This window comes from Lepidochelys kempii, chromosome 2 (genome assembly GCF_965140265.1).
Source record: "Lepidochelys kempii isolate rLepKem1 chromosome 2, rLepKem1.hap2, whole genome shotgun sequence".
NCBI lineage: Eukaryota > Metazoa > Chordata > Testudines > Cheloniidae > Lepidochelys > Lepidochelys kempii.
In genome coordinates, this window is record NC_133257.1 from 117,425,834 (window position 1) to 117,449,233 (window position 23,400).

Sequence of the window (23,400 nt, forward strand, 5' to 3'; positions counted from 1 at the left end):
TGGTCCTTCCTGAGAGTACTGAAGATGGCTTGTCTCTCTTATCCTGATATTTCTCTGCATTGTTAAAGCCAGGGAGGAGAGGATATTCAAGTTTCAAGCAAGAAATTGTAACTTTTTTGATGAGTTGCTTGCTTTACCTTTTGGGTGGACCTCAGGGGCAAAATACCTAAACAGAAAAAAGAACATAAAGGACTCTTTTTTTTCATATGACTTTATTGAGAAGCAGATGGACATAATCGCATATAAGCAGGATGGTTCACAAGCCATTAAAAAGGACATAAAAAACAAAAAAGCTGATCCAAAAAATCAAAGAGTGGAGTGCTGTTACTCCAGAGAGCAGATATGACACAAGGATTGCTCAAATAGCAGGTGTAATACTTCTACATTCTTTGGTCTCTTTTTCATGGGTTTATTAAAAAGAGTCTACACAGAAAGTGCTGGGGATGTTCTATCCCCATTGAGGACTACAGGGCTACAGTGAGGTTATGCTGTAACTTCTATAAAAGTATGTGGATGAATGCTGCAATCAGGATATCTGAAGAGGCCTCCACATCATGTAGGCCTTTCCCCTACTATCCTTATGTCTTCCTGAACATAAATAATTTGGTTTTCTTCACCGTTAATAAATCAGCTGGCATCTGCAGCTTTTTGTAACATTCATATTGTATTGATTGCAAATGATAAGTGTGTAATACTGAATGCATGTTGAGAGTTTAACTGTGGGGTGGGTGCCTTTCTGACCTTGATATTGTAATAGCCAATGTAAGATACTGGAAGCTTAATTTAAAAAAAAAAATGGCGCTGTGCTAGGTAAGTACTGAATTTGGAAGGGATAATGTAAGGCACTCCCTCCTCCCCACCAGAGACTGAGTGCAATATAGTGGTTCCCAAGGTGTCAATTTATAAGAGTAAGACCTGGGCAGTGCTTGTGCCCTCCTCTCCTAATGCAGCAACTGCAACTCCTCTCCTCTGGTATAATGTTGGCCTGCCTCTCATTTAGTTAAACTAAGGCTGTTCCAAATCCCATATCATGTGAGACTGAGCAAAATTGAAATCTGGGACAATCTAAGTCTATCATTGGATTCTGAGGATGTAAAATGAGACAGACATTCGTTGCACCAAGTTCAGGTAGGAAAGGGTTCTGTGGTTGGGACTCCCTGCTGAGTGTCAGTCACAAAAGCCATAGCTCTAGCAGGCATGCCCTTGTCCCCTCCTGCCTCCAATAGCCCAGGAAAAAAGGAGGGCAGAGTTCAAGCACCAAGCTCTGATCTCCTCCTGCTAGATAGCTCACTGAGCAATGCCTGTCTCATTCAGTTCTGTAGTTAGTGGACTGGAAGTCTTTTGAGAGTTTAAAACTCTTGCTATTTTAAAGCAGCCATATATTATAGAAACAAAAGCAAATGGAATACAGTGAATGTCATAGGATAAATTACCTCTTGGGGTTCTAGTGACTTCCTAAAAGCAGTGGATTATAAACAAGAATAGCACCCGAACCTCTGAGTGGAATTATTTTCTTCAATATCACTGTAGAATATAACTAGCTTTCTTAGCTACAAAGCTTGCACTATTTTGGTGACCTACCACTTTAAATGAACTCTTTCTGATCGCTTCTTTGCTTTATATGGGGAAAAATTATTTATTTTTTATGGTAAAATCAGCACAAGCAACAGTGAGATGGTCTCCATTATACAGCTTCACTGAAACTTTGTACTCTCCCTGTGTGAAACAAAAGCAAAACATTAGATTAGCACACAAATAGTACAGAACTGCCTCTCTTCATAGGAGAGAGTCCCCTTTTTCGTTAAAATAGTTATGCCCGTCCTGAAAGCTCTTTCAGTCCAAATATATTTCAATGGTGGTAAAAGGTGTGGCTCATTTTTCTTGCCAAATGTCTCTCTTCGTAGATGTCAAATGTTGGTAGCGCAGCAAATTCAAAATTAAAACATGGTGGTAAATGCTTCCACAGGGAAACAAAACTCTTTGATATTTAAAAATTCCTTTCAGGTCCATGTAGCTTTTCTTGCTCTTTCTGAAACAATTGCACCTGGGCTTTTGTTATTAAGGCTTTCTCTTTACTTTGCAGCTGCTGTGTAATCAGAGTGGGAGAAATGTTCTTTTGACTGGGATTCATCCCACGCTAATCTTATTGTTCAAATATTGCACTATTATAACTTCAGATGAATTTTTACAGATGTTAACATATTAATTGGGTATTTTAAAAAAAAGTATCATCTGTAGAAACACATGACACAGACAGAACTTGCTGTATTTTAGTTTCAACAAAAGAGGTAGTAACAATAACGCTTCCTTCTGGGGACAATTTCACATCAGCAGTCTGCCCAATGTAGAAGAGAAACTATGCACGGTCCAAATGTGTAGACCTGGGCTTAGGGGACATCCTAATTTCATAGGTCAAAATATCTCTCTCCTCCTACCAACCAGAGAAGTATTGGGAAAGTCAGGTGGCTAAGCTCACTTAAGAGATTGAGAGGAGGACTTAACACAAAAATTTGTTTTAATTCTGGATTATTGAGCCACATTTGGTCTTCTCTGCAGAATGAAGCAGTAATAGGTCCTTGACTGCTTAATGGGATTGTACACTTTAGTTTTGGTGGCCATGATTCTCTCCACCTGTAAGTTCTTAACCAATGGCTACTTTGATCTAGACCCCTCTGCCCCCTTCCACTGGCTTCTTCAACTCTTTGGCAAATGGTCGGTGTCTTTGCCTGGCCGAGCACAGCGCTTAGTTGTGCCTGGGCAGGTAAACAGAGGCTAGGAGGCTTTCAGCGTTTCTGGCACTGTGAGACTGTCTGTTGAAATTCAAGCAGGAGATTGGTTCAGTATGGAGTATGCTACTTCCAAAGACATAATAGATGAGCAGGGAAGGGGAGGGGGTAAAATAGGCCAATGAGAGTAGAAGGGAGGGACTGATGGGAAGGAAAAGAGAGGAGAGAGAGGTTGTCTTCTACTCCAAACTCCTTTCACCTCCTCTCCATTTCTTCCTTTCTCCATTTCTTCCCCTTCCCCACTACCCTCGACTCTCATCTTAAGTCTTCAGCAAGTTTAAGATCCTTGCAGCAACTACTGGTATAGAAAGAATTGCTCCAGTGGTGCTAATGGGCCCTTGCAGAGGTGACCTTCCTCTTAGGAATCACCAGGAGGCGCTGCTTCCCTTGCTACCAATGCAAGAGTCAGGGCAGGGCAGTGTACTAGAGAGACAAACTACAATCATGGGGGAAACTTACAGTGCTGAATGTCCCCAGCCTCCAGTTACTAGAAGAATGAATATGTTGCTGTACTAGGGACATTCTGGTAGGACCATGTGGTGGTTCTTAAGGACATAAGACTTGTCATACTGAGTCAGACCAGTGGTCCATCTGTCACTGTATCCTGTTTCCAAGAGTGACCTGTACCAGAGCTTCAGGTGACGTGTACAGAACAGGGCAGTTGAGTCTTTCCTTCCTGGCTTCTGGCAGTCAGAGGTTTAGGGTTGCTCCAAACATGGGGTTGCATGCCTGATCATCTTGGCTAATAGCCATTGATGGACCTATCCTCCATGAATTGACCTAATTCTTTTTTGAACCCAGTTACATTTTTGGCCATCACAACATCTCATGGCAATGACCTCAACCAGTTAATTGTGCATTGTATGAAAAAGTACTTCCTCTTGTTTGTATTAAAGCTGCTGATTGTTAATTTCATCTGATGATGCCACATTTGTGTATTGTGAGAAAGGGTAAATAACACTTCTCTATTCACTTTTTCCACACCATTCACAATTTAAGAGACCTCTACCATATCCCCCTTTAGTCGTTGCTCTTCTAAGATGAACAACCCTAATCTTTTTAGTCTTTCCACGTATGGAAGCCATTCCATATCCTTGATCATCTCTGTTGCCCTTCTCTGAACATTTTTCAGTTCCACTATATTCTTTTTGAGATTGGGTGACCAGAACTGGACACAGCATTGCAAGATGTGGCAGCACCTGAATTTATAGAGTGGCATTGTGATATTTTCTGTCTTATTTTCTATCCCTTTCCTAATGGTTGCTAACATTCTGTTAGCCTTTTTGACTGCTGCTATTCACGGAGCTGAAGTTTTCAGAGAGCTATCCACAGTGACTCCAAGATGTCTTTCTACTCTGATTTTCAGCCATGGTGGCATTCTTTTAGTCCTCTTATTGTCTTTTCTGGTTGGGGGTAAACATTTAGTCTGAGCCTCTATTACGGTGTTTTTAAATAGTACCCCGTATACTTGCAGGCATTTAACCCTTGTGATAGCTCCTTTTAATTTCCATCTAACAAGCATCCTCACTTTTGTGTAGTTCACCTTTTCAAAGTTAAATGTTACCATGGTAGGTTTTGGGGGGCTTTTATCTCCTTTATGAAAAAGTTACATTTAAGTGCATTATGGTCACTATTACTGATTGGTTCAGACATAGTCACCTCTTGGCCCAGATTCTGGGCTCCAGTTAGGACTTAATCAAGAATTGCTGCCCCCCTTGTGGGTTCCAGGACTAGCTGCTCCAAGAAACAGTCACTTTTGCTGTCTAGAAATTTTATCTCTGCATCATGCCCTGAGGTGACATTTACCCAGTCGATATGGGGATAGTCGAAATCACCCATTATTATTGCGATTTTTGCTCTTAGTCAGGTAACTTAAATTTCAGGACATAACCGCAGGGAACTTACTTGAGGGATTTCATGGATTCCCAACGTGACAGGCCCTTCATAGTAGATATGCTCTGAAAAACAAATGGATGATGATTGTGCAATGCACAAAGAAAACAAGCAGCTTATAGTATGCCCTATTTTATAGCAATACTTTGAAACCGTCAGTGACAAGTGCTCTAGGACTTAAAAATCTTTAGGGACACTAGCTCTCTGAGAGAAGTGTACAGGTATGGACCATCTTCCTAGTGTAGGAGAGACTATGCTGATGAATGTCGTAAGCCTCTGAGGTAAGACCTGTGTGAACAGCAGTTTCTGAGAGCCTAAGGTGAAGCAGTCACTGAGTGCTCATGCAGTTAATAAGCACATTTCATCCGGAGATACCTGACTTCTGAGTGTTTACTGAACAGTATACTAGTGTAGTGGAAGTACACATTTCACAAGTGAGTAAACAGATACACAGAGGTTCAGCGACTTGCCAAAGGTATCAGGTTGGTGTCAGTGCCAGGTATAGAAACCCATCTTCCAGTCTCCAGCCCTCTAACCACTAGGCACACTCACTCCCTTTTCACTGCTTGTTATTGAGAGCTTCATGAAAGGAGGGTGATTTCAGCACTAGTGGACACTATGCGTGAGCCATTCTGATTGGGCCAGATTTACAGATATACAGGGTCTGCTCACTTCATTGTCCTCTGCAGCTGCATGTCTGAGCCCTATCCCGTAGATGAGCTGTGAAATTTACTGCCACTTCTGCTTTGACAGTGAGGGGGAAGTAATATTTTATCCTTTTGTGTGAATTTTTCTGTCTTCTCTCTGCCTGGATCCTTTCTCCTGTAACTGATCTCTACAGCTCCCTGACTGCTGTCTGAGCCTGGTCTCTCTTACTACTACCTTATACTTCACATTTTTAAAGTATGGCACAAGCAATAACTGATCCTCATGCACAGCTGCAAGATTCCTATATATTATCTCCCACTTTACTAAAAGAGGAAATTAAGGCAGAGAGAGCAAGTGACTTGCCTAAGGGGCCCAAAATGTTGACATCAACACTAGGATTAGAATTCAGGATATTTTGGCTGCTGACCCTAAATCCAATTCACTAGACTACAGCTGGCTCATGGCCTGGACTCTCCAGCTGCTTCACCTGTGCCATGGGAAGCGTTTTCCTTTTCAAAGAGCTGTTGCCATGGTTGCTCACTTCTGTGCATGAAGCAGGAGCCATAGAGTCTGAGGCTTCTCTCCTGCATCGAGTAATGACTCAAAATTTTAAAAATACAGCAAAACCCTGTTCTGTTTCATTTTGCTAGACCCTAGAAAGGAGTTATAGGCCTGGATTCTGCAGACATTGAAGCACCTGCACAACTTTACTCAGCTGGGCAGTGATTACGCTGGGACTCGGTGTGAATAAAGTTTGTGCAGGGGTTTAAGCAGTTGCAGAAGCAGAGGTGTAGATGGGAGCTGTCCTATTTGTAAAGTGCTGGTGTGGACAGTGCAATGCAGAAAGCAACCCCTTTCTGTAGAATCTCCTGCAGTGGGCCGTGTTTGAGAAGGAAAATGCAGCAAGTAGGACAGGCAGCTCGGAACCAGGATCAAACTGCCCAACAAGTCCTGGATAGCAGCAGAGGACAAAAGTGGAGGAAGTATGGGCTCTGAAACCTTCCCTACCAGTTGGAGATGGAGACTCTTCACAAATCACATGAGTCAATGGAGTCAGCCCTGGAGTATTTCAGAACTGGCAAGGGATTGAAAGTGAAATGGCGGTGTCCTAGCTTTGCAAAACCTATGTTTGAAACTGAATTAGACAAAATCAGACAACACACATGCTTCTGAATGTGTGTGGCTGCTAGTATCTCCCTGGTGAAGGTAGATGCTAATTTTTCTATTACACCATAAAGTAAACTTTGACCATCCTGCCAGGGCTAGATTAAGGCAATCCTGGGCTGTAGATGTACTTCCCTCATTAGGAGACCCTGAGGTCCTGCCCATGCGTTATGGCCACACCCTTGCTTGAGGTGATAGCAGCAGGAGCTATTCTTAGGACTACTATGTGCTGAGCAGAAACCACCACTACCAGTACTATTCTTTGGGGTGTCTGGTGGAGCTGATCTGTAATTTAGTAGGGGGCTAGGAGCTGTGCACCCCCGAGTTCTATTCCTTTGCGACCTGGATGAATATCAGCTCTATTACACAGATGGGGAAATGGACTCTTCTCCCCTGCACCAGTAAGTGGGCCTCTACTGCAGGGGAAAAGAGCAGCTTTATTCTTCAGCTACTGGAGGCTCCCAGGAGATGTTCTGAATCAATAGGTCTACTGGGTTTTACGACCAAACCTCTAGCTGACCAGGACCTCCCACTTTCATGGCTGTTGTTTAAACCAGGCCCCTGAAACCACTGTGATTGCCTCTCCGTGGACTTTACAGAGCTGGGGCTACAGCAGAAAACAGTGTCTCCCGAGGCTGAATCCAACTGAATGCATGTCTTGCTTTTGGGATTCCAGTTTAACATAGTATTCTTGATACAGTGCATCTTCCTAAACCCTTGCATTTACCTATCAGTGGGGGGCAAATGAGATGAATTAGTTGCAGTAATTATAACTAAGACAAACACTTAGCTTTGTGCATTGAATGCAAAGTATTGCCTCTTTGGAACTTTCCTGTCTGAGTTCACATAGGTTATATAGTGTGAAAGACTGATATTATTTACGGGATCAATTTATAAATTATGGCAAACTTTCCAGTCAAAAAATTCCTCCATCTTCATATGTACAAGATACTAATAAGTCACAGCATCTGTTAGTGCAAAACAGCCAGTGTTCTTGGGACATTATCTTCCATGCTCAACCCTTCTCTTAAGGGCTAACATGACTGAAGAGGTTTTCTGCAGAACATCATAAAAAGGTCTCTAGGTATTGCTGACTTCAGGCTTTCTTTTCTATTTTGTGGGTTCTTTTCACTCTTACTTCCTAACAAAAGTAATGTATTCCTTCTCCCTGCCACCAACAGGTCTCTAGCAATTTACAGAAGGAAGTGAAGCGAGTAAGAATTTCCTGTAAATTACTTCAAGTTACTTGTTCTTGTGAAGCTGCCTCTCATTTCTGACAAAACACCTATAATGAAATTCTGACTCCTCTTTCTCAACTCTTTCTTAGGTTAAAAATCTTTATACAGTATAACAAGTGTAAGAATGTTCAAAGGCCCCAGTACATCTGCACCCACCTCTTCCTTTTCTGGGCTTTTAACCTTTATAGAATTTTTATTTTTTTTCTGTGTGAGTAATAATACAGTAATACTTAGCTCATCTAGGGCTGGATCCTACATCCATTCAACTCGATGGCACAACTGCCATGAATTCTGTTGGTTCAGAACTGATCTGAACAGTGCTCATCTATAAATATTGGAGCTGAGTGAGTATCATTCACCTCAGTTTCTCCCAACCGTAAAGTGAGTTGAGAGGATGAGTTTCTTGCTCAAGGTCATGTGGCAGATCAGACCAGAACCCAGCTCTGTGGTTTAGCTTCTTGCTGAGAATACATGTCCATTTCCTCACAATTGCACTCAAAAGAAATACCTAACTTCACATCTAATACTCTGCAAGTGTAACACAGTATACACACAAGCCATTACATGTGTATGTTAATTTGTAACTAAGGTCCGAGTGAAGGTTTTTTTGGTTGAGTATGATTGCAAGAAATTGGGTGTGTGCTTTGAGCGTCCTGTGTTGGATCTGAAAAAGTGAGTTTGTGCAGCCGCAAAGTCTGTGAGAGTGTTTGGGCATTAATTGGGTAAGGTCTCTGAGTTGTGCTGGATGTTGATCCTAATGTTACCATAATGGGTGGTTTTTCTGGTTTTTGTGACTGTGTAAATGGGAAGTACACTTGAGCAACCCTAACTCTTATGTAACTATTTTCTTGTGTGGGATATGAACGAAGATCAGAAAAATTCCTCCCTAGAGGGAGGAAGCTCATCTCTAAACTTAATACCACAAAGACTTTAGCAACGATTTTTTTCACTACTAAAGTTCACTTCTTTGCCTTCTGCGGAACAGAAGAGAGTGTAATGGGTTTAGATCTCAAAGAAACAGACATAAGTTGTTCAGAATCATGTTTGAGAGACCTCGTCAGCTTTGCTAGTCCGGTTATGACCATTATACAAGTTGTTTAAATAAAAGTAAAAAGATAGGTAACAAATACTATAATTGAAACGAAGATGTTGGTAAAACATCCATCTATGTTTGTTCTGACAAGACCGTTCCAATCATGAGTCACTGATATAGAAGTAAAAGATAACAGAGGAAGGAAAATGTTCTCTATTTGCCACCTTTGACGCCTCCTCAATTCCTTTCCACTACACCCTCCTCTCTCTCAGCACCAGATATTCCTGGTGCTCTCAAAAAAGAGCCACAAGATCTATAAACAGAACAAACTCTAAAGCCTGTGGCTTTTTTAGGAGGGCGGTAGGAGAAAGCTTTACAGTCTTTGTTCTCACTAAAGTGGCCAATCAAAACCAGCTAGCAACTATATTTAAACCGAGGTCAAATAAAATTTGCTTTACAAATGTTACTCAATGTGTAATGAAGATGGGGCTCTAATTGACAAAATTCAGCTCTAAAAAGAGCACTCTGCCATCTTCACACTTCCTTTACCTCATATTTGACAGCTCAAATTATGGCCCTCTCTACACAAGGCAATGGTCAAGTTTAACAAAAATGCAAACAGCTGGGCTACGTCTACACTAGAGACCTTGCAGTGGTACGGCTGTACCACTGCGCCGCTGTAAGGTCTTCTGTGTAGCTGCTCTATGCCAGTGGGAGAGCGCTTTCCTGTTAACATAATTAAATCACCGTCAACGAGCAGTGGTAGATATGTTGGCAAGAGAGCATCTCCCGCTGACATGGCACTGTCCACACCGGTGCTTTTGTTGGTGTAATTTATGTCACTCAGAGGGTTGTTTTCTCACACTCCTGAGTGACATAAGTTATACTGACAAAAGTGCTAGTGTAGATACAGCCTTCAAATGTGGCTGTGCTGAGCTGCTCTATGTGGGGCTGGAGATCAAACTGCATTACAATACAATGTAAAAACATACACTGACTATCCATTTTGGAGCCCCATCATCTAGCAAACTTAACCGCTTCCCTCTGTGGATTGCATGGGAACAACATGGCTTCTATTAACAACTGTGTGATAAGGTTCTGTTATTAATTGAGGGCAGCTTCTAAATGAAGATACATGGCATTATTTAAACAATCAAGTGTTGTTTTATATCCTGATGTACTTCAATTAGTGAAAACAATCTCCCTGCCAGGTTAAGATTAAGGACCTGCTGCGAACCCCAGAAGGGTTTGGCTATGTGGCTTAATGTGTAAACAGCAGCTTGTGCTGGGCTCAGGATCGACTCTAGGTTTCCTTAATGTGTTTTCTACAGGGTGTTATTGAGCACTTCGTCAGAATAAGACAGTCTTCCAGTAGGGCTGTGGGTATCTTATTTTTTCTTTAATTCAATACACTATTGAGAAAGCTTCTGAATTTAATTTTTCTGTCTGTCTGGCTTGCAGAATTTACATAATTGGTTGCTTGTGCAGTATTTCTCTGCTATTCTTTTTGATATCTCTGTACTGTGTGAAATGTCTTAGCAATTCCCCTGAGGCCATCTTGTCAACAGTACAGTGCATGGTCACCAAACCCACAGCCCTACAGGAAAATGAATTATCATAGTGCTGATGGAGATGCAGGTGACTGGGGAAAAATAGCTTTCAAAGCTAACTTACTAAACTGCCATTCTCTTAACTCCCTGGGAAATTGCCCTCCACCCACCTTTCTTTTCAAATCAGCCCAAAGAGATGAGCATGGAATCAGGAAGAGTAAGGATTTATTATTATCAGAGATCCTTAAATAAAACCAAACACCTTAGATAGTACCAAAATGTATCATGGTCCAAATGCTGCAGTCTTTAATCCTTACTTATGCGCAACTTCTATGAAAGGATTATGGATCAGTGAACAGGAAACACAACTTTTTAGATAGGAGACATTTCTCAAGTAATCTTGTTCTTTAGCTCAGCCCTTGCTTTTACAAAAATAGGAGACAATCCTGCAATAGTCCTCAGACATGCAAACAGTCTTGTTGAAATAAGACTGCTACTGAACATAAGGGGTGTAGGCCCATGCTACTTATTTACATTATATGTTGAGTTATAGATTATCCTTCTAAATTTCCCTTGAACTCTGATGTATATAGCACTCAGACCTCTGTGCCATTAAAACACAAGCTAGTGAGCCCGTTATGCAAAAAGAAGACTTTAAAAGTAAAATGACGCTCCCCTACTGTCATCCACTAACATTCTGTTGAAGTCCACAGAATGTTAGGAAGTTAGTACATTCAGCCGCACAGCAGGTGTGTCCCGCTTGCAGTGTTCAGCACCCATCAAGTGTTTAGTGTGCTAGGTAAAATTACCTCCTTTTCTCTTTCCACAGAAAATAAACCTGCGGTCATTCGGCTCACAAAGTTTCTGTGAGTAGGCTAGGATACTCTTCCCATTTATGATGAGATTAACGTTCAGAGACAGTTCCTTGATGTTGCGTCCTACGCAGAAAACAGAAGAAGAGTTCAGGGAGAGAACTGTTTGGAAATTGAGCTATTATTATTTACTTTATAATTAATGTATTAATTAAATGAATTAAATAATTAGTTTATTATTTGTTTTAAAAAGATCCTATTCTTTTCTTATTTAGGCCCCAACTCCACTGAGGGTTCCTGAATCCATAGAACACTATGCAATACAGAAACTGCCCTGTAATGTCCCTGGTGGTAGATAACAAGACATGTACTGAATGAAGAGTAGCTTCCTTTTGAGGCTACTGGATTCAAACCTTGCAGTCGGGGGTTGTGAACAAGCATGTGCAATGATTGTAATATAACCCTCAAATTTGTCTCGTTTGTGATCCCCGAAAACAGACCTGCCCCCAGAAGTCTTAGTGCTGTACACCAGTGAGCCACAGCAGCTCAAGTGTTATTTCACAGTGTGGTCGCTCTCACTCTCTATCTAGGCTAACTCCGGAGGAGTGAAGACAATACCCAAAGGACAACCCCCTGCCCAAACAAGTTTACAAGTGAACAGGCTGACAGAGGGAGGGAGGGGAAACAAAGGCACGGGGATGGGGGTGGGGGCAGAGTGAAGTGACTTGCTCAAGGTCACACAGCAGGTCAGAGACACAGCTGAGAAGAGAATCTATGCCTCCTGAGGCCCAATCTGTGTCTGAGCCCCTGGACCCTCGCATAAGAGCAATAAACCCTCTCTGTTTTATCAAAAGCACTTGATTATTATTCATCAGACCCTCTTTAACACCGACACATGCCCAGTGAAGTATCTTATTTGTAACACTCAAAAACAGCACTTTACTTACTTAAGATCATTGCAGCTCTGATGTCAAAAGTATTCGTTAAGATTTTGGAACAACCATCGATGCTAAGAGCAAAATCTTGCACGGGATCTGTCAAAAGGTAACAGGCAATTGATTTTTACTTTTATTTCCAATGCATGGGAACTCTACTTCATAAAAAATAATGATAAAAGAATAGAATCCTTATGAAAATCAAGTCATACATATTTTCTTTGAAATTCTCCCAAACATAATCCCCAAACTCCGACATCGTGTGGCAAAAGGATTAGACTGCTCTGTGCCTGTTTCACTGACATCACACTAATCTCAACTACGTTTGCTTTCAGCCGGAATCCTTTCCCCCCCCACCTTCCTCTTTTCTAGCCATTAGGACCTGGCCAGTCCTTAAATTATTTAATACTTTAAGGCTTTGTCAGCATATCCATTTCTGATGCTGGGTGTCGACAACAATTGCAGCTGAGCCAGTGCTGAACCTGGTTTAACTGCAAGCGTAGATCACCGGTTCCCAAACTGTGAGTCAGGACCCCAAAGTGGGTCGTGACTTCTTTTTAATGAGATCACCATTAGACTGGCATTAGACTTGCTGGGGCCAAACCTACACCACCCGGGGCGGAAGCCCTAGGGCTTCAGCCTTGGTGGCAGGGCTCAGGTTACAGGCCCTGTGCCTGGGGCTGAATCCCTTTGGCTTTGGCCCCCCACACCCAGGGCAGTGGGACTCGGGCAGGTTCAGGCTTCGGTCCCCCCTCCTGGGGTTGTGTCATAATTTTTGTTGTCAGAAGGGGGTCACAGTGCAATGAAGTTTGAGAACCCCTGGCACAGACCAAAACAAACCTGTTCAGAACATTTTAGAAACCATGGTTGACTTCAGGGGAAGTTGCCTGGTGAATGAAAATCAGGTCACTTAGTGCCTAGCTAAGAACATAGGAGCCTAACTTTAGGCTCCTATTTTTTGAAAATCTTAGCCCGGGCTTTGCATGTGACATTTTATTGATCTGGAAATGGTGGGATAGGGACAGTTTCACATCTTTGCAATTCTAGTGGGGAGCCATTTCGGGGGGCAAAGTGGGGCGGGAGCGCCTCCTGAGTTTCATACAGGAGGTGTGCGAGCTCCCAGGTGAAGCTACAGCAAAGCATTGGTGTGAAATGTAAGTTCTGCAGAGGAAATGTGCCCCTGGGGCAGGGAGTCAGTATTTTGTTTACAGAGGGAGGGCGATTAAGACAAGAAAGGGCTGGTGATTAAGTTAAGGATCTGGAAGTCTACATGCATCCATCGAAGTGGTATTCTCCCATGAAAGCTTATGCTCCAATACGTCTGTTAGTCTATAAGGTGCCACAGGACACTCTGCTCCTGTAAAACAGGAATCCCTGGGGAAGTGGGTGGGTGGGAGGGAGGAGGTTGTTTTAGAGATAACACAGGGGACTCAGAAATAATACAGCCAAGCCCTCTGGGCCAAGGTTACATTCAGAAAAGGTGGAGATTTGGGGACATACATGAAACGAAGGAGCCAAAACCCAGGGAAGGGCTAGCAGTGGTATAGAGAAGTTCCCACTCCCCTGTGGTACTTGTGTGGCCCCATCACCATAGTATCTGAGCGCCTCACAAGGTCTAACCTATTTCTCCTCAGCCCCTTGGTGAGGTAGAGCAGGGGCACTGAGGCACACTCATTCTAAAGGCCAGATTTTCAAAGGTATTTAGGCACCTAGTGGGATTTTCAAAAGTGCCTAGAAGGTTAGGTACTTTGTAAACCCCACTAGATGCCTAGCTGCATCTTTGGGTGCCTAAAAGGTTTTGAAACTCTGTCCTTAACACACTGGCCTGAGATCATGCAGGAAGTCCATGGGGGGGAGTAGAACCCAGGTCTTTCAGGGCTAACTCCTTATCCAACAGACCAGCCTATCTCTCTGCTGCATGCTGCAAAAAAAAAGAGGACTCTGATAGATGGGAGCCAAACCAAGGCGGCCAGTTCTCTGAGACTCCAGGAAATGGTCCCAGGAGGTTAGGATGGATGCCATGGTTGACAGCATGAAAAGCAGCACAGAGGTCAGGAAGGATGGAGAATGAGAGTCAGAAGAGAGGAGATCGCTTAACTCCCAAGAGGTGGCAATGCCTGCTGTGCATTTTAACTGAAAACCATTTTGTTTTGTCATTTTTTTGTTCTAAGTTCGAGAAAAGGAAGGAATCAGAAAGTGTCATAAAAGCATCAGATGTGTTTATGCCTCAAATTCTTAGGGTTTCAGCTGTATCCAGGCCAATTCCAGAACAAAGAATAAAAATTGCATCCGCAGAGTCCATAAAGTTGACGATTATTATCATGATTTGTATTATTCACTGGGCACCATCTGTGTGCTTAGCACTGTTCAGAATATACCAGAAAATGTAGTCCCTGAGCCAATGTGTAGCCCTGGATAAGATGGCTGAGATATTTAAGTATGAAATACATAGTTATTAAGCACATGTTAATATCTAGGAGGAGAGGCACTGATGGCAATAGAAGTTTTACTGGATTAAGGAGTAGAAGAATTGACCCTCCAACTTTCTCTCAAGAGGAAGAGCTGCCCAGAGCTCCTGTGCCTGTTTATTTTCCTTTCCTGCCTGCAGTGGCCCTGATATACCGTAGAAGTCTCAATGTTTTTCTCAACTTTAAAATATGGAATTTTCTTGTTGCTTGGTTTTAAATATTCTCTTGTGAGAACTGCAACTCAATCATTGTAATGTTGTGTTTAAGAGCCTTTTGGAAAGTAACTAGCCTTTAAATAGAAGCTAAAGCAGTATTGCCAACTCTCATGATTTTATCATGAGTCTCATGATAATTGTTTTCCTTAAAGCCCCAGCTCCTGGAGTCAAGTGGATATGTGATGATTTCAGAACACAAGAATGGCCCTACTGGGTCAGACCAAAGATCCATCTAGTCCAGTATCCTGTCTTCTGACAGTGGCTAATGCCAGGTGCCCCAGAGGGAATGAACAGAACAGGTAATCGTCAAGTGATACATCCCCTGTAGCCCATTCCCAACTTCTGGCAAACAGAGGCTATGGACACCATCCCTGTCCATCCTGGCAAATAGCCATTGGTGGACCTATCCTCCATGAACTTATCTAGTTCTTTTTTGAACCCTGTTATACTCTTGGCTTTAACAACATCCTCTGGCAAGGAGTTCCACAGGTTGAGTGTGCGTTGTGTGAAGAAATACTTCCTTTTGTTTTTTTTAAACCTGCTGCCTATTAATTTCATTTGGTGACCCCTAGTTCTTGTGTTATGAGAAGGAGTAAGTAACACTTCCTGATTTGCTTTCTCCACCCTAGTCATGATTTTGTAGACCTCTATCATATCCCCTCTTAGTCATTTCTTTTCCAAGCTGAAAAATCCCAATTTTATTAATCTCTCCTCATATGGCAGCTGTTCCATACATCTAACCATTTTTGGTTAGACAAAACAGCCCTTTTCTGAACCTTTTCCAATTCCAATATATCTTTTTTGAGATGGGCGACCACATCTGCATGTAGTATTCAAGATGTGGGCGTACCCTGGAGTTATACAGAGGCAATGCGATATTTTCTGTCTTATTATCTATCCCTTTTTCCTAATGATTCCCAAAATTCTGTTGGCTTTTTTGACTGCTGCTACACATTGAGTGAATGTTTTCAGAGAACTATCCGCAGTGACTCCAACAACTCTCTTTGAAATCTCTCTTGAGTGGTAACAGCTAATTTAGACCTCATCATTTTATATGTATAGTTGGGATTATGTTTTCCAATGTGCATTACTTTGCATTTATCAACATTGAATTTCATCTGCCATTTTGTTGCCTAGACACCCAGTTTTGAGAGATCCCTTTGAGCTCTTTGCAGTCTGCCTGGGACTTAACTATCTTGAGCAATTTTATATCATCTGCAAATTTTGCCACCTCACTGTTTACCCCTTTTTCCAGATCTTTATGAATATATTGAATAGGCTTTGGCCCAGTACAGACCCCTGGGGGATGCCACTATTTACCACTCTCCATTCTGAAATCTGACCATTTATTCCTACCCTTCGTTTCCTATCTTTTAACTAGTTACCAATCCATGAGAGGACCTTCCCTTTTATCCCATGACAGCTTACTTTGCTTAAGAGCCTTTGGTGAGGGACCTTGTGTAAGGCTTTCTGAAAATCTAAGTACACTATATCCATTGGATCACCCTTGTCCACATGATTGTTTACCCCCTCAAAGAATTCTAGTAGATTGGTGAGGCATGATTTCCCTTTACAAAAACCATGTTGACTCTTCCCCAACAAATTATGTTCATCTATGTGTCTGACAATTTTGTTCTTTACTTAAGTAATAACCAGTTTGCCAGTACTGAAGTCAGGCTTCCTAATTATATTTTTACACTTCATTTGCCAGAGTTTATGCTCCTTTCTATTTTCCTCACTGGGATTTAACTTCCACTTTTTAAAGGATGACTGTTTTGCCTCTCACAGCTTCTTTGCCTCTGTTGTTTAGCCATGGTGGCACTTTTTTGGTTCTCTTACTATGTTTTTTAATTTGGGGTATACATTTAAGTTGAGCCTCTATTATGGTGTCTTTAAAAAGTTTCCATGCAGCTTGCAGGGATTTCACTTTTGGTGTTGTACCTTTTAATTTCTGTTTAACTAACCTCCTCATTTTTGTGTAGTTCCCCTTTCTGAAATTATAGCTTATTACCAGCAGGAGAGTAGGGTGGTGGTGGGGGGGAGAGAAAACCTTTTGTAGCGATAAACACCCATTTTTTTCATAGTTTGTGTGTATAAAAACAAACGTCTTCTGTATTTTCCACAGTATGCATCCGATGAAGTGAGCTGTAGCTCACGAAAGCTTACGCTCAAATAAATTGGTTAGTCTCTAAGGTGCCACAAGTACTCCTTTTCTTTTTGCGAATACAGACTAACACGGCTGTTACTCTGAAACCTTTCAATTGTTGTAATCAAGAGTTAGAAACAAAGTAAGAATATACATTAAAATTTTAAACCTAACCAGTGGCCCTTAAGTGACTTGACATAAGATGTGAGAACATGTTAGTATTAGAGCTAAGTGGGTCTAATATTTAATTCTTTTTTTTTATATAGGAATTAGATACAGTGCTCCAATCAGCTAATTTCAAAGTTATTATCTGCAAAAAAAATCCTAGAGTTTTCAGGTGCCTAAGTAGCCCCTGAAATTGTGGTTAAAGTTGCCCCTCTCCCTGCCATCAAAATCTGAAATGGCGCCCCAAGCTGGAGTCAAGATTGTCTTCTGTGAGGCTGGGTTGCTGTGGCAGCAGTGCATTGTGTCCAGTTTGAATGCGGTCTTTACAATGGTCCTCCCCTTCCCACAAGTTTAAACTATACATGTGACTGGAAGGTGGGGCCAGCAGGGATGAAAGCGTGGAGGGAACCTGTAAGCAATGAAGTCCGCTTCATTGAAGGTAGGTGGAGGGAACCTGTAAGCAATGAAGTCAAATGCACAAATGGAAAGGAAAAAGCAAGAGGCAATGAAGAGAAGAGGGGCGAATATCGTAAGAGGGGCGAATATCGTAAAAGAAACCCCAAACAACCCTAGACCAGGGAAGCATGTAAGCTCTCCAAAGGACCACCCGAAACTTAATTTCTGTTCTTAAAAATAACTATAAAATAAAGCAGTGAGACAAAAGGCAATGATATTTGCCCAAGGCTTCATGCCAGTGAGCTGCATTTTATTTTTTCTTTCAATGAACGAGTCCCTTTAGTTGTGTGACGGACTAGAAAAGGATGGTGCCAAGGGAGCTGTTTAACAGTTACACAAGAGTCAGAGGGACCTGATAGCTTGGTTTCTTTTTTCTTTCTGTCACTTCTTGTTTTGCAACTTTGGTTTCAAAAGTCATTACAATGAGGTGAAAAGAGTCATTTCTTGCTCTTGTGGGAAATATGGTTTTAGACTTCTCTTTTCTCTAAAGCATCTAGGGCCTCCTCCCCACTTTTCTCTGTCCCCTCTCGGGTTGGTTTCCTCTTTGCTTCTGCAAGTGAATCTCTCACTTCTGTATTTAATGGAAAGTGTGATGATAAAATGTAGGAAGCAGCTGCTCAGATTTTGGACTAATCAGGAGTCAGTGGCTCAAATGTATCAACCAGCATTGCTCTAGTTGCAGCTGCCACTGCTTTCTGTAATATGTTGAGCTTGCATAAGAGCTACAGATGGTTGAATGGTTAAAAGTCCCAACAGTTAAGTTTTCATCGGGGGACATGGTTACAAAATTATATTGCAACAACTACAGTTTGGTCTTGCTCTTTTAAATGAGATGGGTCTGTTTTTTAACCATCTCACTGAATCACGGCCCGAAGGCTGCTCAAAATTTTTTAGTTAAAACTGTTTTTCAGTGGAAAACTGGGTTTTTGACAAAATGAAGTTCTTCATAAAAGGTGTCTGCTTTTTGTGGAAAAGGATGACTTTTTGTTGAAAAATTGAACTTATGGGAGTTGCAATTCAGGTGCCTCATGCCCCTGTTCTCCTTTATGGGCTGGGCTCTCCAGCCGGACTACATCTTCCACAATGCGCTTTGGCCATGGGACTCCCCATGAGACCCCACAATAGTTCTCCAGGAGTCAAGACTGTGGTGCATCATGCAAGGTGTAGTCTGTCCAGAGACCCTGGCTGTAGAGGAGAATGGAGGTCTGAGGCACTCAAACGACAGCTCACATGAGAATCTGCTGTGGAATTTCCCAATAGAAATTTTATGGCTTTTGACTTTTTGCTGAAAAGTCAAAACTTTCCACTGGGGGTGGGGACACACATTTCTGACCATCTCTCTATGGTACATCAGTCTAGAACTTTACAATCCAACATGATAGCTCTGTAGTGGAGATGGGACCTCTTGGTAACCATTCTTCCTGAGTAAGGAGAAGGTAGGATGAGCTGCACTGCCAGTGAGAAGCAGGCAGAGTGGGTGCAGCTGAAGGAACCTAGAGAACCCAAAGTAGGCTTTTTTTGTTGTTAAATAAAGATGTCTGCAAATTTTACTGTGCCTGTGTAGCTATGTAGCTGAAAGGAGAGACCATTCTGCTTTTTCTGTACTGGCCCTTTAAATGTGGAGGAATCCCCTGGCTCCTACAGGAGCAGCTGTCATTTCCATTTTCAGATGCACAATGTTCCAAGAGTGAATCAATGTGTTTTGTCTCATGGAGACTTTATACTTGTTCTTTCTTGTTTGCCTCACTCAGAAGTGACTCATTTAGACTGAAAAAAAAATATTACATGTTATGTCTTTCACATACCCAAAGCAAAAACATTTACCATTTTGACTATAAAATACACGATGATTCCCTTTCCTGCAACACTCCATAGTGCACAGTACTGTATGTTCCCAGATCCCAGTCGTTCCTCCACCCACTCCTTCAATCTGTTATCTCTTCCATAATTAAAGCTAAAAACTCTTCTTCAGGTTTCAGATAGTTTGCTATTCCAGTTCAGCTTTGATATGTTACCAACATTTGAAATGATTATTGAAATTTTGCAAAAACATGTAGCTTTTTGCAAGTAAATGCTTAACGGAAAAATAGGCATTTTTATGTCTTTATATTTTAGCTTGAGATGGGTCTGAGTCCCAGCATTTGGAACTAGATCTGAACTTTCTCAAGGCATTGGGGTGTCTAGATCTGCAATTTTGGGTCAAGCCTATCTCTGGTTCTGAGTACTTTCACGTGACTACTTTCAGGTACAAATACTCAGCTAGATCCTCAGCTGGTCTGAATGATTGACTACAGCTGAAGTTCTGTCCCCTTCTTTGAACATAATAGGACCCACGGATGCTACTGAGGTTTCGATTGTATTCAACATTGAGTTTGCAGCTTTCACCAGGGCCGCACTGCTCTTTGTGAGCTAGAATTTGGAACCCCTTTTGACTCTCTGCTATTCATCAGCCATCAGTTGGAACACTCCTCACTGATCTGACAAATCAGATACAATGGCACTTCTCTCATTTCACTACTTCCTGAATGTTTATCGGGATATTCCTTGCAGTCCATATTTATATATAGATTGCCTGGCACATTGCACGCAGTGGCACCATAGTGCTGGATTTTAATCTCGTTTGACATTTCTTGTAGCCGGTAGGTGAATTCTATTGGATTACTCTGGAAGAGTGAGTAGACCATCTCCAAAGTACTGTTGTTGGCGTTTCAAAGAACTTCACTTGCTACAATTAAAAAAAAGATGTATTTTTCTTGCCTTGTTTTCCTGAGCAGGCCTCACATCGGTATGACTACCACAGCATTGCATAGGTGCTGCTGCACCCCCTGGCTTGAAGAGGTTTCCATCATATCCAGGGTTTACAGTTTGGTTCAATGGCTCTCAGCACCTCCACTATACAAATTGCTCCAGCGCTCCTGCAGCATTGCGGAAACTGGACTGCCACAGTGGAAAAAGGTCTGTTCTAATCATTTTGATGGTCTTTTCTAGAATTGTGCCGATCTTTTCCCCCCCTCTTGTTGACCTTGCTCTGGGTTCAATTTCACCTTGAAGTAATCTGATATTGCCCCAAAATACCACTGCTTCCAAGTCATTATAATAAATGAGTGCAGCAGATTAGAGGCAGCAATCATGTGAGCTTTGTGGTGCTCGTGTGACAGAGTTCACATCTCTGCACATCTCAGAGCATTAGAAAAGCTCGCCAGTGTGATTCTGGTACCTTTCGGCCTTTCAAAAGCACACTTTTGGGAGCTGATAAACAATGCGAGTGTATTGTATGACTTTATTAGGGTCACACAAGGACAGTAAAGTGCTGCAGGAACTGGAAATTGAGCATGAGGGTAAAAATACTAGGCACTTAAACAGCACTTTTCACCTTCAAAGCTCTTAACAAAACTAACCCTCACAGCATCCAAGTGAACAAAGGAGATAAAGAATAATTAACTGCTTTGGATGCCATCATTTATGCATTCCCTCAACACTTCCCTTTTAATGTCTATTTGAATAAATTAAGCTGAACCCGCAGAGAGAGATTTGAAACGCAGTGGAACCCACTCATAGCGAACAGAGACGGCCTCTGTTGAAGCAGAATGAAAGTCTCAGATTCTGCACATGTACACTCTATTTGATGAACCTCCACTTAGGACTTGCCTTCACTCCAAAACTGTACCATGCTGGAACATGGTTGTGAAGAACGGAGTTAGCTGACGCAGTGCTGACGGTGACTTTGCGTTCAGTGTAGAGCAGAACAAATTGTATAACTCACGTCCACTAATGGTGATTAAACCCTGGGTAGCTCTGCGGCTGAAAGGGTTTAATCATGATTAGCTGACACCAGGCTGAGCACACTGTGTCCTGGTCTACACTGACCTCAGAGTCATGGTCAACATTGAGTTTGCTAACTTGAATCTTCAAGTGCAGGTTGGCGTTTCACTTAGCTCAGAGATGCACACTGAAACCCAGTGCAGAATTCCTGCTGGGTTTTGTCTCCAAAACCCCACAACATTTGGCTTATGTAGGCATCATAGAGGTGGAGTGGGAGGAATGTCACATGTCTTTGGGGCTGCAAAGGACCTGTGCACCCTACTGCAATAGTGCTGCAAACTCGTGTGATATTTATTGCATTACTTAAAGCCCCAGCTCCTGGAGATAAGTGATTATGTGTAAATCTCAGCTATCATTTCTGAAAGAGTAAGTTTCTAGCCCTCATTATGGTGGCAGAGAAAAGCTTGAAAATGTGCAACTGAAAGTCTCAAACCCAGAAGATCCTAAAAAATGTAATAATTTTTTTAAAGCTCATGATATTCAAGCTAATGTCATGATTTTTTTTTTAGTCTGACTCATGAGTATCAAACATTTGGGGTTGGCAATATTGCAAGTAGCAATTACGTACAAAAGGGCTGGATTAAGTGTGGGCACTACATGCTTACGCCTGAGGTCTCAGCTCCCAGAGTCAAGTGATTATATCAGAATTGAAAAAGGGAAAGTTTCTAGACCTCATTGTTGCCAATAAAAGCTTGAAAAACCAGGCTGAGGTTAAGGGTATGTCTACACTAGAAATGCCACAGCAGCAGTGTAGTCGCTTACTACAGTGAAGGAAGGGATTCCTCAGTCACTGTAGTAAATCCACCTCTCTGAGAGATGGTAGCTAGGTTGACGGAAGGATTCTTCTGTTGACCTAGCGCTGTCAACAGTGGCCCGGCTTAGGTTGGCTTAATTTTCCACACCCCTCACTGATGTAGCTAGGTTGACCTATGTTTCAGAAGTTAGACGAGCCCTAACTGATGCACTGTCTGCCTAAGTCCAGATCTGCACCAAGTTAGGTCAACCCAACTACATTGCTGAGGGGTGTGAAAAATCCACCCCCCTGAACAACGTAGTTAAGCCAACCTAACCCCTGGTGTAGACAGTGCTAAGTCAACGAAGTGTGGCAGGAGGAGAAGAATGCAGCAGACTCATCCTATCCACCCACCAATCAGATTTACCAGTGTAGCTGGGATTTGTACTGAAGGCTCCCTATTGCCAGTCCTGGTATGGAAAAAGAGGCCCATGCTGCTGCTGCTGCCTCTGGAGTGGGATGGGTCTATTGTGGGGGGCAGAGAGCAGTATAACACCATGGGTGCAATGACAGTGGGGGTGGGAGGCTGTGGGGCAAAGGAAGGGCTGTGGAGAAGGCCGGGTCTGGTGGTGAGCCTAAGGTATGAGATTGCCTTAATCTGGCCCTGGCACACATTCATAGGTGAATACAAAAATTAGTGGTTGCTGAGCACTCACTGGCGGCCATCAGCCAGCTCCTTCTCTTTTTCCCCCCAGGGCCTACCATGCACCGGCGGCCCTGCTGATCAACTCCTCTCCCTCCCTCCCTCCCAGTGCCTCCTGCCCGCCACAGTCAGCTGTTCCATGGCATGCAGGAGGCACTGGGGGCGAGGGGGAGGGGAAGAACTGGGCGGGAAGAGGCGGGGCGGGGATGGACCTTGGGGTTGGGCCTGGGACCTAGGGTGGACCAGGGGGTTGAGCACCCGCGGGGCTCAGAGGAAACCAGTGCCTGTGCACACATTTGTTTTGTGTTTCGTCAGACCTGAAAAATCAACTGGAGTCTAATCTCTCTTTATTGCTGAATGTGCTCTGGAGTTATCTGCAAATGATCTGAGGAAACATTTCCAGCACCTTGTTGTTTGTGGATAGTTTTCTTGCTGACATAGTGGTGATTTCGGAACAGAGCACTGACCATGCTTCATGTTAAATGACAGAGATTAGCCTGGGTCTATGACCTTTGAGAAGACAAATCTGAAACATAAGAATAGAGCAAACTCAGATCTGTGTCTGCCTGACCCATCTCTCAGTGGGATGACAGCCATGCAACAGACCTGGGCATGAGCATACAGCACTTAGGA

The 23,400-nt window shown here is 42.6% G+C and overlaps 1 protein-coding gene across 1 annotated transcript in view; it reads right to left on the reverse strand.

Moving 5' to 3' along the window:
- Positions 1-209: 209 nt before the first annotated feature.
- The window catches only part of LY86 (lymphocyte antigen 86), a 32,709-nt gene continuing 9,518 nt past the window's right edge, over positions 210-23,400 (reverse strand). Inside the window, exons 2-5 of the mRNA XM_073332121.1 lie at positions 12,072-12,158; positions 11,122-11,250; positions 4,692-4,744; positions 210-1,716 (exon numbers count right to left, since the gene is read on the reverse strand). Of these exons, the coding sequence (XP_073188222.1) occupies positions 1,633-1,716; positions 4,692-4,744; positions 11,122-11,250; positions 12,072-12,158 (353 nt within the window). The 3' untranslated portion in view covers positions 210-1,632. The remainder of the gene's footprint in view (positions 1,717-4,691; positions 4,745-11,121; positions 11,251-12,071; positions 12,159-23,400) is intronic.